At 46.2% G+C, this 17,183-nt stretch overlaps 3 protein-coding genes across 3 annotated transcripts; 2 read left to right on the plus strand and 1 right to left on the minus strand.

The window, feature by feature from the left end:
* Nucleotides 1-1,306: 1,306 nt before the first annotated feature.
* On the plus strand, nucleotides 1,307-4,017 carry LOC124057091 (nuclear factor 7, ovary-like). Its single transcript, XM_046385208.1, has 2 exons — nucleotides 1,307-1,391; nucleotides 1,619-4,017. Exon 2 carries the CDS (start codon nucleotides 1,636-1,638, stop codon nucleotides 3,010-3,012), a length of 1,377 nt encoding a protein of 458 aa, XP_046241164.1. The 5' UTR covers nucleotides 1,307-1,391; nucleotides 1,619-1,635; the 3' UTR covers nucleotides 3,013-4,017.
* A 1,235-nt stretch (nucleotides 4,018-5,252) lies between these two features.
* On the plus strand, nucleotides 5,253-13,184 carry aldh4a1 (aldehyde dehydrogenase 4 family, member A1). The gene is made up of 15 exons (XM_046385226.1): nucleotides 5,253-5,551; nucleotides 7,365-7,458; nucleotides 7,566-7,658; nucleotides 7,859-7,906; nucleotides 8,449-8,604; nucleotides 8,871-9,020; nucleotides 9,133-9,207; nucleotides 9,606-9,793; nucleotides 10,201-10,274; nucleotides 10,400-10,596; nucleotides 10,686-10,733; nucleotides 10,825-10,977; nucleotides 11,738-11,859; nucleotides 12,566-12,684; nucleotides 12,774-13,184. The coding sequence occupies exons 1-15, from the start codon at nucleotides 5,511-5,513 to the stop codon at nucleotides 12,884-12,886; spliced, it is 1,671 nt and encodes a 556-aa protein (XP_046241182.1). The 5' UTR covers nucleotides 5,253-5,510; the 3' UTR covers nucleotides 12,887-13,184.
* A 594-nt stretch (nucleotides 13,185-13,778) lies between these two features.
* LOC124057103 (nuclear factor 7, ovary-like) lies at nucleotides 13,779-17,178 on the minus strand. The gene is made up of 2 exons (XM_046385233.1): nucleotides 17,037-17,178; nucleotides 13,779-16,928 (listed from the first exon to the last, which is right to left on the minus strand). Exon 2 carries the CDS (start codon nucleotides 16,909-16,911, stop codon nucleotides 15,526-15,528), a length of 1,386 nt encoding a protein of 461 aa, XP_046241189.1. The 5' UTR covers nucleotides 16,912-16,928; nucleotides 17,037-17,178; the 3' UTR covers nucleotides 13,779-15,525.
* Between the last annotated feature and the right edge of the window lie 5 nt (nucleotides 17,179-17,183).

The raw sequence follows: 17,183 nt of genomic DNA on the forward strand, positions 1-17,183 counted from the left end.
CATGAGCATCAATACGAGCAGCCAGAAACTTCATCTCTGCTTCTGAACTAAAGTCCCACTAAGCAGCTCGAGGGGCTCGTGGCTGCAGGAGCTCAGTGCTTTGGCAGCTCAGAGCTGCACCGTCACCACTGAAAGATATTTTAAATATCAGTAAGAAATCAGTGAATACAGGAAAGCTGTGGTTCTCTGATCCTGATACTAACACACACATACACACCTTCACACACACTTTCACTGACAGGATGTTTCCATTCATTGGCATTGTGCACAAACTGAAGATCTTACCAGTGAAGGTCTGTGTGACAGTGAAACAGAGCAGATAGTCTTCATTTGAATTCAGTGATTGTTGAACAACTACTCACTTCTAATACGTGTCAGTAAATTTATTGATGTAGAGGAAGATAATAAATGAACAAACATTTACAGCAGCAAGCAGAAGGATTCAAAGAATCTAATATTAAATGTTAAAGTCGTAGTTAAATCAGAATCAAATTTGTTGGTGAACAATGTGAACCCAGAGACTCCAGGACAGCAGCGTTAAGGGAAAAATATCCATCAATATACATGAAGGTCGTGTTTTTATGGCGTCTGAGAGCTCAACAAGCTCTTCATCAGTGTGACAAGACGTGTGTGCAGCATTTAGGAAGCAAACACACACAACACAAGCAAACACAGACACACTCTGTGTTTTCCAAACTTTTCCAAGACATTCAATGATTTTTAACGCAGCCTGATGTGCCTTCAAGGCTGAGTGCTGCGTCCTGCATGTTCATCGTTACGTTCCAGCTGCAGTGGGGTTCAAACTGTGGTGAGCAGGTACACACAGGTTAATATCAATATAAAGCCCTAAATATTAGATATGAGCATTTGAAAGTAAAAAAAAGTACATTATCAGAATAATTTTGCACAACATCCAAAGGTATCATGAAAGTCCAGTGGGGCAACAGGAGTTGGACACAAATGCAGACAGGAAGCAGGATGATGCAGTTCACTGATCAAACTGGATGTGCATCAGCTTGCAGTTGAGAGAGAAATCCAAAATCCTGTCGCTCACACTGTTGAAATACAACTTCACATATATAATATGACGTCATTGTAGTTCCTGCACTTTCTTCAGGTAAACTAACTGAAGGTCTTCAGGTGATTTAAAAGACAGAAAAAAAAGAAAATCAATTTGTTCTGATTGTGTTTTCTTTGTGCTTTTGACTGTTGACCAAATGACAAAGCAGCACGATGGATCGTAGTCATCATTCTTTTATCACCTGTTAACGACTCATCAGTGGGCTGACAAAACTCCGCCCCCTACATGACATCATCTGACAGCAACCAGGAAACATTTTGTCACTGTTCAGTGCTCACGGACAGGAGACAAGCCAACGCTCAGACTGACGGTAAGATTTACCTTCATACCTTTACACTTCAGCTGAAGTAGGACAGGTACAGCACGGAATATTTCCCTACTGCAGTACTGAAGTACTGATGTACTGCGGTAGGGAAATACTTCAAACTGCAGACTGAAAAATCACTCAAAGTGAAAGTATCTGATGCAACTTTCTACTGGAGGGAGGGGAAACTCACCTGACTTCCTGTTTTAACCTGCTGTCTGCTGTGTTTTCAGCTTCATTCTGAGACAAAATGGCTTCCAGATCAGAGGAGGATCTCTGCTGTCCCGTCTGTCAGGACATCTTTAGAGATCCTGTTGTTCTGTCATGTAGCCACAGCTTCTGTAAAGACTGTCTGGACATCTGGTGGAAAGAGAAACCAACACGTGAGTGTCCAGTCTGTAAGAAAAGATCTTCAAAGGAACATCCACCTTGTAACCTGGTGCTGAAGAACCTGTGTGAGGCCTTCTCGTTGGAGGAACATCAGAGAACTTCAGAGGGTCTCTGCAGTCTGCACTTTGAGAAACTCAGACTCTTCTGTCTGGACCATCAGCAGCCAGTGTGTCTCGTCTGCAGAGACTCAGAACAACACACCAACCACACATTCAGACCCATCAATGAAGCTGCACAACAACACAAGAAGAAACTTCAGGAAACTCTGGAGCCCTTAAAGGAGAAGCTGAAGGTTCTTGAACAAGTTAAAGTGAAGTTTGATCAAACAGCAGAACACATTAAGGTCCAGGCCCGACACACACAGAGGAGGATTCAGGATCAGTTTAAGAAGCTCCACCAGTTTCTGAAAGAGGAAGAGGAGGCCAGGATGGCTGCACTGAGGGAGGAAGAGGAGCAGAAGAGTCAGATGATGAAGGAGAAGATGGAGGCTCTGAGCAGACAGATAGCAGCTCTTTCAGACACAGTCAGAGCCACAGAGGACGAGCTGAGAGCTGAAGACGTCTCATTCCTGAACAACTACAAGGCTGCAGTGGAAAGAGTCCAGCAGCGCCCCCTGCTGGATGAGCCACAGCTGCTCCCAGGAGCTCTGATAGACGAGGCCAAACACCTGGGCAACCTGACCTTCAACATCTGGAACAAGATGAAGGAGAAGGTCTCCTACACTCCTGTGGTTCTGGATCCAAACACTGCTGGTCCAAAATTCATCCTGTCTGAAGATCTGAGCAGCGTGAGATGGGGAGAGGAACAGCAGCTTCCTGACAATCCAGAGAGGTTTAAGTACTGGTTTGTTCTGGGCTCTGAGGGCTTTGACTCAGGGACTCACAGCTGGGATGTTGAGGTTGGAGACAGTCCAGACTGGACTCTGGGTGTGTGTTCAGAGTCTGTCCAGAGGAAAGGACACATACAGTCTGGACTGTGGATAATATGGTTCAAAGAAGATAAATACTTAGCATGGTCACCACCAGCTCCACACACTGATCTCGTAGTGCAGAAGAAGCTCCAGAGGATCAGAGTGAATCTGGACTGGAATGGAGGAAAGCTGTGGTTCTCTGATCCTGATACTAACACACACATACACACCTTCACACACACTTTCACTGACAGGATGTTTCCATTCATTTCCACTGTGCACAATCTGAAGATCTTACCAGTGAAGGTCTGTGTGACAGTGAAGTAGAGCAGATAGTCTTCATTTGAAGTTGGTGATCGCTACGCAAATACTACTAAATTTTTGAATGTTAATGTGTGTCCATATATTTATGTGGACGTATACATGTATAAGCTAATAAATGATAAAACTAGACATTAGACTAGACTTTATTGATCTCTGTTTGACAGTAAAGCAAAGTGAAACAGTGGATAAGGAAAATAAATAGTGCTGATGATGATACAGACTCTAAAAACAGAATCATCAACAATGGGTTTAAAGAAAATCATATCCCATTTATATCCTCACGTAGAGCACATCCATGTCATAAATTACAGGATTTCAAAAACCTGACACTGACAAAACTGTACAACTGCTCCAACTTGAGCCTTGTCTGTTTAGTCAGTGTCTGTTTACATTTGGTCAGGCTCCAATGTGTGCTGGATCAGCGGCTCGTGTTAGCGGCTGCTGTTAGCAGTGTAGCCATGCCTGTACAGACAGCCATCAATGCATTACTGTGATACTACAGAAAAGCTACAAACAAGATGATTCTTCCCTCTCCACGGTTTGAGTGGATTTATGGACATTTGTTTTGGATGGACGTCCACAGGAAGTGGACTTGACACTGCATGATATCCATGTATGTTAACGTGCCTGCCAAGAAACAAAAACTAAATGATTGTAATAATGTAATATTTATGGTCAAAAATTAAGGTTTCAAATATCTAGTATCTAATAATACCCAAAATGCATATTCCAAATAGTAAATGAATGAATAATGAGGAACAAATCATCTGGATTTTCGTTGAATATAGACAACATAATCCTCATCAATCATGTTACTCAAATCAAAGACTCAAACGAGCAGCAGAAATTAAAGTCATGAACTAACAGAACATAAGTAATTATTTTACATCCATTATTGCATTCTGTCCCTGTTTACGGACATCTTATTTTTACTATTTTACTATTGGGTTAATCGTGGGGTTAATCTCCCACAACAAGGAGGAGGCCTACAGGAAGGAGGTCACCCACCTGGAGAGCTGGTGCCAGGAGAATAACCTCCAGCTGAACGTCAGCAAAACTAAGGAGCTGATTGTGGACTACAGGAGGAAGCAGCAGAAGGACATCCGTCCACTCTGCATCGGCAGGTCTGAGGTGGAGAGGGTGGACAATTTTAAATACCTCGGTGTGACTATCACACGGGACCTGTCCTGGTCACTGCACATTCACAGGACTGTGAAGAAGGCCAGGCAGCGTCTGTTCCACCTCAGACGCCTCAGAGACTTCAGGCTCCCCCTCAAGGTGCTCAGGAACTTCTACACCTGCACCACTGAGAGCATCTTGAGTGGGAGCATCACCACATGGATGGGCAGCTGCACAAAGCAGGACCTCTCGGCCCTCAGGAGGGAAGTCCGCTCAGCTGAGAGGACGATCAGAACAACTCTACCCGACCTGCAGGACATTTACACCAAACGATGCAGGTCGAGAGCTGAGAAGATCCTCAGGCAGCCCCATCACCCCGGACACTCACTCTTCTTTCTCCCTGTTGCCATCAGGCCGTCGGTTCTGCTGCCTGAGAACCAACACTGAGAGGATGAGGAGAAGCTTCTTCCTCCAGGCCATCCGTCTGTTCAACAGTGAGCGTTAATCTGGACAATCCCACTCCCACCTGCACTACATGTAAATACTGTACATTTTCACTTTTTTAATTTTAGTATTTTTATAAGCTTTCTATTTTACAATATTTAATTTTTACTTACCTATTTTTGGTAGCATACATAATTTCACTGCACATTGTACCCTGTATGATTGTGTGTGTGACAAATAAACTAAATCTTGTATCTTGTATCTCTTGTATGTCTGTCCCTTTTCATGTTCATTGAGTTTTTTAATGTTAATTCTCTATTTCCTCTTGTTGTTGTTGTCATTGTTCTGTTGTTTTTGGTTTATTAATAGTTCACGAATATAGCTGTATGAATGGCTAAAATTCTGATTAGAAAAGGTGCGAACTTGAGCGCTACGTGATGAGTGAAAGCTGAGAAGACGTAACCGAAAGTTCAAGAATGGGATCTCAAGCAGAGCTTCCTGCTGGCAGATCATATGTGGCCTGTGATTGGCTGATGATATTTTACTCATCGCTGAATGGCCATTCGCAGACGCGCCCGTGGAAGGTTCCATTTAACATGAGGAGGGAGGGTAGACTGTTCTTGACGGATATTTACGATCTACGATCTTCTGTCACTCATATTCAGAAAATTAAGTCGGCATTACTAAATTGTCGTTCAAGTGAGCAACAGTTAAAAAGCGTAAATTTGACTTCCAAAAATAGACGATCCCTGTTAATCGTTAGTGCAGTCCAGCTTGTAGTCAGTGGTCCAACCTGGGGCTAACTGCCAGAACCAGTGGCGTAGCCCGACCAATACCGTCTAGCTTGTTTGCTATCAGATTTTGACCGCTGAGTCGGGTGTGTTAGAGGGTGTATCGACTCGTTTTGGGCTTCACTTTTGTCGACCTGTCACAGGAAGATGCTGCGCTTGAGGGCGGCTGTGTGCCAGTCTTGGCGGGGGTAGGTCCTAATGCGTGTTCACATGAGCAGACACGAGACTCCTTCACCACAGCGACGACTTTTACAACATGTCATGTCACCTAGCCGCTGTTAGCTAAGACACCTTACAACCGACCGCTTTGTTATTTAGAGCAGTGCGTCATTCCGAGCCCTCAGGGTTTAACGTAGTGCGTACAGGTTTGCTTTGTTCGTGTGTTCACACGTTATGTAATGAGCCTAATCTGCGAGCGCGCCTTCAAAGTGGACGATCTGAGGCTGAAGCGGCTTCGTCCCAACACGTTCCAGTCGGTAGTTTCCCCTCAGTGTGTCAGTGATCGTCAGTCTGTCTGTGCTCACACTGCACTGTTGAAGAGCAGGGGGTAACCGACGGTGTCCTGGTGGGCTCATGTCGCCAGCTTCAGAGACTGATCGATCCTCACAGTTATTTAAGTCATTTATCCAGTTGAAAACCAGACCTTCTCTGATTCCAGTTTCTCACATGTCCGGATTTTCTGATTCAAAACACTGAAAACATGAGTAGGTTTGAGTACTGTTGAAATGATGTTTTACTTCAGTAATAATGTATAATGTGTAAAAATACTACAAGCAAAAGTCAAAATGTTGCATTGAGTTAAAGTATAAGTATAAGCACCATTACAATCTAATATAATACACCAAAAGTAAAAGTATTGAAAAAAGTACATTACTTCTCTCTGAAATGTAGTGGAATAGAAGTATGGCAGAATGTTGGATTACTAAAGTAAAGTACAATTAATATAACCTGAGTACGTTCACTTAATTGCTTCACACCGCTGACTGTTGATCTGAGCTGATCACAGTGAGGCTCCAGTGTGGGCTGACGTTAGCTGACTTCCTGTCCAACAGCACAAACTGTCGCAGGCTAATGGAGGGTGGCCCCGAGGATTCAGGGGCCCTTCGCTCTTCAGACCAGTCAGTGATTCTGGGAAAGAGCAGATGTTTGTTTTTCTGTGACAGCTGTAAAAACTGGTCTAACCCAGTTTTTAAAAAAGAAAAAGTGGTCTAAGCCAGTGTTTACAGCTGTCCTACACCCTCTGTAGCTCAGAGTCCAGCATGCAGCTGGATCAGAGCATGTATGAGAATGTTCATCATGCTCCCAGCTTGCCCGCCAGCCCGCCAGCCCGCGTCCTCCCCCTGCTCCCCCCTGTCCTCCCCCTGTCCTCCACCTGTCCTCCCCCTGTCCTCCACCTGTCCTACCCCGTCCTGTTGGCTATCATCCACCCAGTGACCTTCAGTTAAGAAAGTTTAGTCTGCAGCAGTTAATCATACATGAAGGGGAGGAGGGACCAGATACCCTGCTGCCACAGCAGAACTTCAAGACAAAATGGGTGACGCTGGAATAAGTTGTACAGGTTAAAATGTTTTTAATTGTGGTAGTGAAGAAGAAACGAGGGCTCTGATGCTGAACATGTTGGTCATGTCTAAAATATGATTTAGCAGATGTTTCTCTTGAGTTTATTGTCATTATAACAGCCTGCTGTTGTCAGTCTTTCATTTTTCATTTTCACAACAGAAATAGCTGAGAATTAAAGCCAACCTGAACAGGCTTTCAGATCCTGCACCTGTCAGGTCTGGGGCTCGTAGTGTCAGACTGAAACCAGCTGTGGGAGCTCAACATCCTCCAACCGTGGCCAAGGTTCTCCTGGCCAGTTTAAGCCAGTTTGGGCCAAAGGCGCCTGCTGGTCTGTGCTGGTTTCCCGCTGGCTGCCTCAGACTGGACGCCTGCTCTGAATGAATGCAAGCGGGAAAATCCTTTGACCAGTGTTAAATACATGTGGTTCATGTGTGTTTGAAGGTTCAAAACGTTCCCTTGTGCAGCGGTGGAGGTGAAAAATGAACCAATCCTGAGCTTCACAGAAGGGAGTGCAGAAAGAAAAGAGCTGCTGAAGGTTCGAACCTCCAGGTGTTTCTCTAACAATCACACAGATGGACTTTAAGACCCCAACACAAGCTTTAATTCAGCTTCTGTGCCCTCGTCTCCATTCTGTCCTTTCAGGCCTTGGACAGTCTGAAGGGGAAGACGGAGGAGATCCCCTGCGTGGTTGGAGACGAACATGTGTGGACCAAAGACATCAGATATCAGTTATGTGTGAGTAAAGCCAACAGCGTGTTGTGTAATGTGAGCATGTGGAAACTGAACATGTCGCTTGCTGGCATCATTACTCAAACATGCAAGTTTACTCTGTTGATAAGGAGAAACTGAGCTGAATCACAACTGAATTTGAAGCTTATTGTTTGTATAAAGTCAACACTCTGATGTTCATTGACTTTCTTTGTTTGTTTTCCAAGCCGTTCAATCACTCGCACAAGGTGGCAAAGTTCTGCTATGCTGACAAGGTGAGCTGCAGTCACAGATGTTCCAGATGTTGAGTTGAACCTCACTGAATATCTGGATTATATTTGTATAATTGTTTTGGTCTCCTTTCTACTAATACAAACATGTGAAAAAGCTTATCTAAAGTTTCTGTTTTCATATTTAACTTGTCAAGGATTAACTGAACAGCAGTTTGGAAACCAGCTTATAGCTGCTCAGACCAGTCGAGTCCAGACTGACCCTCTTCAGGGGGCCACACAGCAGCGGTTTCGAAAACGCTTGGGGAAATACTGTAAATAAAAATCTTCAAGGAGGAGTCGAGACATTTTTAATGAGCCCGTTGGTTTGACGTTCAGGAGGCTTAAGATCACGACTGATCTCGTTTTTAATGCTTTAAAGTCCCTCGGTGTCAGCTGACATGTTTCTGACTTGTTACTGTGGTGGGTTGGTGACATATTAATTTCCTTTCGCCTGTGGATCGCTGTGTGGGAGGAAGTTTTCAAAATAAAGTTACTGCCACAGCCTGCACCAAACTCTTCTTTTTGCTGGAATGTGACGAATGCAGGAGCTTATCAACAAGGCCATCCTGGCCTCTGTGGCAGCGAGGAGAGAGTGGGACCTGAAGCCCGTCCAGGACAGAGCCCAGATTCTCTTCAAGGCAGCCGATGTCATCAGTGGACCCAAGAGAGCCGAAATCCTCGCCAAGACCATGATTGGACAGGTGCTGGACGCTCAGAGCAACGTTTTGCACATTTTTTCACTCATTTCACTCATTTTTTCATTCAGATCAGTTAGGATGAAACCGTCTCTTTAAATGTGGGTCTGAAGAGTTTGAATTAGTTAATTCAAAATCAAGTGTGTGTGTGTTTGAATCAGGTTTGTGTGCGTCGTGTTCACATTAACGCTTCTCATTCATCCTCAGATTCAGAATTTAAATTTGATTCTTGAGCCAGAATAAATGAAAGCGCCCTTATGTTCACACTGCAGGGCAAGACGGTGGTCCAGGCGGAGATCGACGCCGCCGCAGAGCTGATTGACTTCTTCAGGTTTAACGCCAAACACGCCATTGAGCTGCAGAAGCAGCAGCCGCTGAATGCTGAGGGGAGCACTAACACCATGCTCTATCGTGGACTGGAGGTGAGATCTTCTCAGACTGTCACCTCAGATTGAGCTTCTCATCATGTTCAGATGACCTCCACCCACACATTCAAACCTGCAGCTGATGTCTCCACCCACCTGTTCTCCTCAGGGCTTTGTAGCAGCTGTGGCCCCTTTTAACTTCACTGCTATTGGTGGGAACCTGGCAGGTACCCCAGCTCTGATGGTGAGTGTGAATGTGTGTCTTTCTGTGTGTGCTGTTGCAAGAGTGTGATCAGTCAGTGATAATCTTCACCAGACATCATGTTGAGGAGATGGATGTTAACTCTTGACACACAGCATCTCAGCTGTCCTGTAATGTGTGGGAATAATTCACCCATGCTAATGTTAGCACGCTGATGTTAGCATTTAGCTCAGCCTCACAGAGCTGCCAACATGGCTGGAGACTCTGTGGACCATCACTGAACAGGTTCACACCTCTGGTTCCTCCCTCCTCATCTCCTCTGAGTGGCTGATGGTGGGGGCCTCCATCAGGCTGGAGGTCACAGGATGGAGGACTGAGGAGGTGCAGTTAGCAGACTGGAAAGTGTTGAGTGTGTTCTAACTCTAACTGCCGTTCTTCAGGGTAACGTCGTGCTGTGGAAGCCCAGTGACACGGCCATGTCTGCCAGCTACGCAGTCTACAGAGTCCTGAGGGAGTGCGGCCTGCCCCCAAACATCATCCAGTTTCTGCCGGCTGACGGTCCAGTGTTTGGAGACACCATCACCTCCTCTGAGCACCTGGCAGGCATCAACTTCACCGGCAGCGTCCCGTAAGCACTTTGCTGGGTTTGCTGGGGACCCCGAGGCTCCCCTGATGAGGATCCTGGCTGCTTCTGCATGTTACGCAGCAGTTTGTGATGTATGGGCAGAATTCGAGTGTCAGACATGTCCGTCATTGAAAGGGGATCCAGTGTGTCATTAAAAGGAAAACTCACTGACTAAATATCCATGTTTATTTGTGAAATGCCAGGCTGGTGACGTGAAGTCACGTTAGGTAAGTTAATTAAAAATTGTGAGGCTAAATTTCCTGCGTTGTGTAGATTACATGTGAACTCCAGGCCATGAAGAGATTCATGTGACAGCAGTTTGTCCGCCGTCACTCGTGTCGTGTTCAGCAGCCACCTCACAGGTTCATCAGGGCGCCACATGAACACTTTGACCGAATCTGTTTTCGCAGGACATTCAAGCGTCTTTGGAAGCAGGTCGCCCAGAACCTGGACACCTACAGGAACTTCCCTCGACTGGCAGGAGGTGAGCAGAACATCTGACGAGGATCATCCGGAGCTTTGACGCCGACTTTCTTCTCGTTTTGAGTGACGTTTCTGTCCACCCACATGTTAAAATAACCTGCGCTTTGGCTTCTGTCACGTGTTCAGAGTGCGGCGGGAAGAATTTCCACTTCGTCCACAAGTCAGCGAACGTCGGGAGTGTGGTGAAGGGGACGATTCGCTCAGCGTTTGAGTACGGCGGTCAGAAGTGCTCGGCCTGCTCCAGGATGTACGTGCCAGACAGCATGTGGCCGCAGATCAAGCAGGAGCTGCTGGACATCCACAGGAACATCAGAGTGGGAGACGTGAGTGGATGAAACACGCCGAGTTTTATTCCCTTTGGAAAGTCTGACACTTTAAAAACCGTTTACACTCAAAACGTTTTTCTCTTCAGCCGGTGGAAGACTTCAGCACCTTCTTCTCAGCTGTGATCGATGACAAGGTGAATCTCTCTCCTTCCAAGTAAAGTCCACGTTCTCCTCTGAGGTATGGAGATAACATGTTTATCGCTGACTTTCTGCTTCCTCCTCCAGTCATTCGCCCGGATAAAGAAGTGGCTCGACCACGCCAAGTCTTCATCCAACTTGAAAGTCCTCGCTGGGGGCAGCTGTGACGACAGGAAGGGTTACTTTGTGGAGCCGACCATCGTGGAGACCGCAGACCCACAGGACGCCATCATGAACGAGGTACAGTATGAGGACTGATAAGACTTCCTTTATTGATCCTGATGGTTTAGACGTGTCCTCAGTGTGAACACGGCGACACTCGTTCAGTCTGTCAGCATCTGAAAAGATGAACGAACTCTCTCGACTGATTCTTCCTCTCCTTCCTGTTGAGCGTTTCCCGCAGTGTGGACGTCAGTTTCATTTCATTGTTTTGTAGCGTGCGTCTGTCAGCGTCGTCAGAAAGAGACGATAAGATTGGGGGCAAACGATTCTGAGCAGAAACCAAATCCCAGTTCCCATCCTGCCTCAGGCTGTCAGAACTAAAAACGCAGGCCCAAGTCGGACTGAAACTTCTCCAGTTAAACCTGCAATCAATCCTAAACCTGCACTCCATCCATCTATCTGTCCATCCATCCATTCATCCATCCGTCCAATCCGTTTTCCATACCGCACCCACGCAGGCGCAGGGAGAACATGCAAACTCCTCACAGAAGGACCCAGACCGGGATTCAAACCTGGAACCCTCTGGCTGTGAGGCATCAGTGCTAAGCGCTGCTGGCCTTCCTGTACTCAGATCTAGAAATCTGGTTGTGTGGTTTTGTTCACAACCAATGGAGGCGACCCGTCGCCAAAACTTTGAGTAAAGTCTGGTGGAATCTGAGGAAAACAGTTCAAAACACTTTGAAGTGTGAAACGAAGTGCTGTAAGGTGTTGGTGCTGGATTTGATGTGTTATTCCAGACTTTTTGCTTGACTCATGAACGTGTTTCTGTGTCGTGCAGGAGATCTTTGGACCCGTTCTGACTGTTTATGTTTATCCTGAGAAGAACTACAAGGAGGTTCTGCAGCTGATAGACAACACGTCGCCGTACGCCCTGACAGGAGCCGTGTTCGCTCAGGACAGGTAAGACCTGGTCCTGGACACGCACCAGTTTGTTGGACGAGTGAGACACGTCTCAAAGCGTCTCTGCACTCACTGCAGACTGTTTTCCTACAGTGAAGCTCCTTTAAAACTTGGAGTGTGACTGCACTCTCCTGATTTTCAGTCCCGATCAGCAGGGATTTATGGAGGCCATTCAGCATTCATGACGTAGAGAAGCAAACTGTGGACTCTGTCACTTTAGGCTCATTTTTATTCACTTGGTGTGAAAACATCATCAGTATTGACTCCAGCCTTCAGTGCAGTCGTAAGGAAAACAGAGTGTTGGCTTCATGACTCGGCTGAAGGAAAGAGAGAAAGATGAATTCACCTTAAACAGGTGACGGGCAGGTGTCCTTTACACACTCAACACAGAAACCGTCCTAAAGATGGAACGATGACTCGGCTTTATTCACATCAGTCCAAAGTGCTTCACACAACAAAACTGAAACTGGAGCCAAACAACAAAACTACGCTAATGATTTAACGTCAAAACTCCAACATTACTCTAAATTTAAAGCCACTAAATGAATTTCTTTTTTCTCTTTTGAGGGATGGTGAAAACTCCCGAGTGCAGCGTCGTCTTTTTGCAGTTAGGGTTGTTGAATGCTGGCCTTCGGCTCGGCGAAGCATCGGCGTCTTAGTGAACAGAGTTCGCATTTGACAGGAGTTTCTCCCGTTTGTCTTGCAGGAATGTGATCGAGGAGGCGGCCAAAGCCTTGAGGAACGCCGCGGGGAACTACTACGTCAACGATAAATCCACCGGCTCCATCGTCGCCCAGCAGCCATTTGGTGGCGCCAGAGCGTCAGGTGAGAGCTGCTTTGGTGTCCACGCTGAGAGATGCCACAGGTGTGTTTCAGACAACATCTGGACGTGACGACGTTTGCTCTTCATGCAGGAACCAACGACAAACCCGGAGGTGCGCATTACGTCCTGAGGTGGACGTCGCCGCAGGTGGTGAAGCAGACCCACGTCCCCCTCACAGACTGGAAGTACCCCTACATGGGCTGAGTCCAGGTCCAGTCAGAGCCTCCGTCCCTCCCGCCCTCAGCTGATTCTCCAATCAAGACTGCTGTGAAATGAGTTTGCACCGAGCGTCTGAGAGCCAGCGAGCTGAGCGAACGTCTTCCTTCCATAAACCGTCACGCTGCAGCAGATCAGTTTCAGCCTTTGGCTGCTGGTTCGTCACTCACACCGAATCCTCTTGAATCCATCAGAACCTTCAGGATCCACAAACCAACAAACTGACATCCTGCTGCAAATACTTTTAGCCCTTTTTTTATTGGAATCAAACCAGATCTCAAACAGTTAATCGATTAGTCAGAATCATCTGCTGCAGGTTTGATAATCGATGAATGATTTAAGGCAGTTTTTAATCTCAGATGGTCCCACCTTCAGAATTATGAATGTATTCCGTTTCAGTGATAATAAACTCAACATGTTTGAGTTTTAGAGGCACTTTTAGTCATCGTCCTGAACCTGCACATTAAGTAAAAATATTCTTTTAGGTCAAAATCAGAACAAGAGTTTGTGTGGGAGTGTGTTACAGCTCAGACCTGCACAGAGCTCGTTAACGTCTCAGTTCTAATAATCTAAATCGTTAGAGAGAAGAGCAGCTCTGCGTGTCAAACAGGTTTGTCCTGATTTGTTAGATTTTGTGTCTCATTAACATCCGTCTTGTGCTCTGCTGGCTTGGCAGAGGACGTGCAGTCACAGGACGTGTCCTCTGGTCCACGTTAGACGCCTGCTGTGAAACTAACTTGAAGAGCGAACGCGGACGACTTGAACGTCGAAGCTGCTGTGACTTCCTTCGTGCACTGATGAAAAGTCTTTTCCAAAGTGCTGATGACGTTCATAATGACTTCAGTTTCTGCTGCTTCGTCTTTTATCAAACAACATATTTTGTGTTTTATGCACCTGATTTATTCTGTTTTCTGATTGTGCCTGTAACACTGTAGATTCACATTCATTTTTGACAATAAATGTTAAATTATTACAATCATTTTCTGTGTGTGTTGGCTTCAGTTATCAGTGTGTGTGTGTGTGCGTTACAGCAGAGGGTTTCAAACGGCGAGCTGCCTCCACCACGTGTGCCTGACAGAAACGTGAACATGCAGCAGGACTTTAACTTGAAACGGAGTATTTTTACACGCGTTTGTCGTCTGAATACTTCAAACTCTGACTCGGCTGCCTGCTGCTGTCCTGGAAACACACCTGTCACACCTGCAGATTCTGAGGTGAGAATCAGTTCTGGTGTCGTGCGGATGAGATGACACAAAACTCAGGTTGTCTTTTATGGATCCTTTACTGTTTGGAAGCACGAGCCACCGTCAGCATCACACAGATGTTCCTCCTCACCTCTGAGCCGACAGCAGGACACACATGACTTCACTCCAGGTGTCATTCAACCTGTGTGTACCTGCTCACCACAGTTTGAGCCCCACTGCAGCTGGAAGGTAACGATGAACATGCAGGACGCGTCTCCATCTGCTGTGATCATGTTAGCTTAGATTCCCCTCACGTTTGAGATTCTAAACTCTTCATTTTAACATGAACACAGCATCCTCACCGAGAGGCTGTTCATTTGTACACATGCATACTGCACATACAGCATTATCATTCCATATGTGTCCCATCACCGCCTTACAGTTTACACTCCACTTGTATGCACACATCGTGTGTTCTTGTTAATTGTTGCTGTTACAGAATTATTTACAGACTCCCATCAGCCACCACATGAAAACCTCCTGCCTGATATTTCGTAGGTCCCCCTTATGCTGCCACAGCAGCTCTGAGCTGTCAGGGGAAGGGACTCAGGACCTCTAGGGGGATTTTGTGGTTACAGCACGGGAATGTTGGATCCTTTGGGTCCTGAGTATTGAGGGTGGGGCCTCCAGGTGGGAGGACACCCGCCTCATGGCCCAGCTGTGGGTGGTGGGTGTCAAGGAACATCCACATGACTGGCAGAAGCCAAAGGTTCCCCTGCAGAACTCTGCAGTGAAGACAAACAGATGATTAATGTGATCCACTTCACCTGTCAGGGGGTTCATGTTGTGGCTGATTGGTTTGGAACAAAAACTACCTGGTTAGGCTCAGGAAGAGGAGTCGCTTTGGGTTAAACTGAGGACATTGACATGTTACACGTTACATAGACGTCTTTAATGTAATGAGGTAAACACGACAGTTTGCTGAAAAGCTCAGTTCCTGTTCTCATATCAGCACTCAGCCCTGAAGGCACATCAGACTGAGTTAAAAATCATTGAATGTCTTGGAAAAGTTTGGAAAACACAGAGTGTGTCTGTGTTTGCTTGTGTTGTGTGTGTTTGCTTCCTAAATGCTGCACACACGTCTTGTCACACTGATGAAGAGCTTGTTGAGCTCTCAGACGCCATAAAAACACGACCTTCATGTATATTGATGGATATTTTTCCCTTAACGCTGCTGTCCTGGAGTCTCTGGGTTCACATTGTTCACCAACAAATTTGATTCTGATTTAACTACGACTTTAACATTTAATATTAGATTCTTTGAATCCTTCTGCTTGCTGCTGTAAATGTTTGTTCATTTATTATCTTCCTCTACAACAATAAATTTACTGACACGTATTAGAAGTGAGTAGTTGTTCAACAATCACTGAATTCAAATGAAGACTATCTGCTCTGTTTCACTGTCACACAGACCTTCACTGGTAAGATCTTCAGATTGCCCACACTGTAAATGAATGGAAACATCCTGTCAGTGAAAGTGTGTGTGAAGGTGTGTATGTGTGTGTTAGTATCAGGATCAGAGAACCACAGCTTTCCTCCATTCCAGTCCAGATTCACTCTGATCCTCTGGAGCTTCTTCTGCACTACGAGATCAGTGGGTGGAGCTGATGGTGACCGTGCTGAGTATTTATCTTTATTGAACCATATTATCCACAGTCCAGACTGTATGTGTCCTTTCCTCTGGACAGACTCTGTACACACACCCAGTGCCCAGTATGTTCTGTCTCCAACCTCAACATCCCAGCTGTGAGTCCCTGAGTCAAAGCCCTCAGAGCCCAGAACAAACAAGTACTTAAACCTCTCTGGATTGTCAGGAAGCTGCTGTCTCTCTCCTCGTCTCACGCTGCTCAGATCTTCAGACAGGATGAATTTTGGACCAGCAGTGTTTGGATCCAGAATCACAGGAGTGTAGGAGACCTTCTCCTTCATCTTGTTCCAGATGTTGAAGGTCAGGTTGCCCAGGTGTTTGGCCTCGTCTATCAGAGCTCCTGGGAGCAGCTGTGGCTCATCCAGCAGGGGGCGCTGCTGGACTCTTTCCACTGCAGCCTTGTAGTTGTTCAGGAATGAGACGTCTTCAGCTCTCAGCTCGTCCTCTGTGGCTCTGACTGTGTCTGAAAGAGCTGCTATCTGTCTGCTCAGAGCCTCCATCTTCTCCTTCATCATCTGACTCTTCTGCTCCTCTTCCTCCCTCAGTGCAGCCATCCTGGCCTCCTCTTCCTCTTTCAGAAACTGGTGGAGCTTCTTAAACTGATCCTGAATCCTCCTCTGTGTGTGTCGGGCCTGGACCTTAATGTGTTCTGCTGTTTGATCAAACTTCACTTTAACTTGTTCAAGAACCTTCAGCTTCTCCTTTAAGGGCTCCAGAGTTTCCTGAAGTTTCTTCTTGTGTTGTTGTGCAGCTTCATCGATGGGTCTGAATGTGTGGTTGGTGTGTCGTTCTGAGTCTCTGCAGACGAGACACACTGGCTGCTGATGGTCCAGACAGAAGAGTCTGAGTTTCTCAGAGTGCAGACTGCAGAAATACTCTGAAGCTCTCTGATGTCTCTCCAACAAGAAGGCCTCACACAGGTTCTTCAACACCAGGTTACAAGGTGGATGTTTCTTTGAAGACAACGTCTTACAAACTGGACACTCGCGTGTTGGTTTCTCTCTCCACCAGGTCTTCAGACAGTCTTTACAGAAGCTGTGGCTACATGACAGAACAACAGGATCTCTAAAGATCTCATGACAGACGGGACAGCAGAGATCCTCCTCTGATCTGGAAGCCATTTTGTCTCAGAGTGAAGCTGAAAACACAGCAGACAGAAAGTCCAGTCAGTCATGACTTCCCTTCCTCCTCTATGACTTCACTGAAATTTACTTTCACTTTGAGTCGTGTCTTCAGTCAAACTCACCTTCAGTGTGTGGAGAGTCGGCAGGTTGAAGCAGCAGTCATGAAGTTTTCCACGTTTCTCTCCTGGAGCTGAACTCACTCAGAGGAAGTCGTCAATTTGATCTGAAGGTGAATCAGATCGTCTGGTTTTCAGTCTGTGTGTCTCTTC

Source organism: Scatophagus argus, chromosome 3 (genome assembly GCF_020382885.2).
Source record: "Scatophagus argus isolate fScaArg1 chromosome 3, fScaArg1.pri, whole genome shotgun sequence".
In the NCBI taxonomy this organism is placed as follows: domain Eukaryota; kingdom Metazoa; phylum Chordata; class Actinopteri; family Scatophagidae; genus Scatophagus; species Scatophagus argus.

What these genes read in the sequence shown, in the direction of transcription:
- LOC124057091 (XM_046385208.1), top strand. Translation starts at nt 1,636, where the DNA reads ATGGCTTCCAGATCAGAGGAGGATCTCTGCTGTCCCGTCTGTCAGGAC.
- LOC124057103 (XM_046385233.1), bottom strand. Translation starts at nt 16,911, where the DNA reads ATGGCTTCCAGATCAGAGGAGGATCTCTGCTGTCCCGTCTGTCATGAG.
- aldh4a1 (XM_046385226.1), top strand. Translation starts at nt 5,511, where the DNA reads ATGCTGCGCTTGAGGGCGGCTGTGTGCCAGTCTTGGCGGGG. An exon ending in AACTTCACCGGCAGCGTCCC is followed by an intron (nt 9,794 to 10,200) that starts GTAAGCACTTTG and finishes CTGTTTTCGCAG; the next exon opens with GACATTCAAGCGTCTTTGGA. An exon ending in CAGCTGTGATCGATGACAAG is followed by an intron (nt 10,734 to 10,824) that starts GTGAATCTCTCT and finishes TTCCTCCTCCAG; the next exon opens with TCATTCGCCCGGATAAAGAA.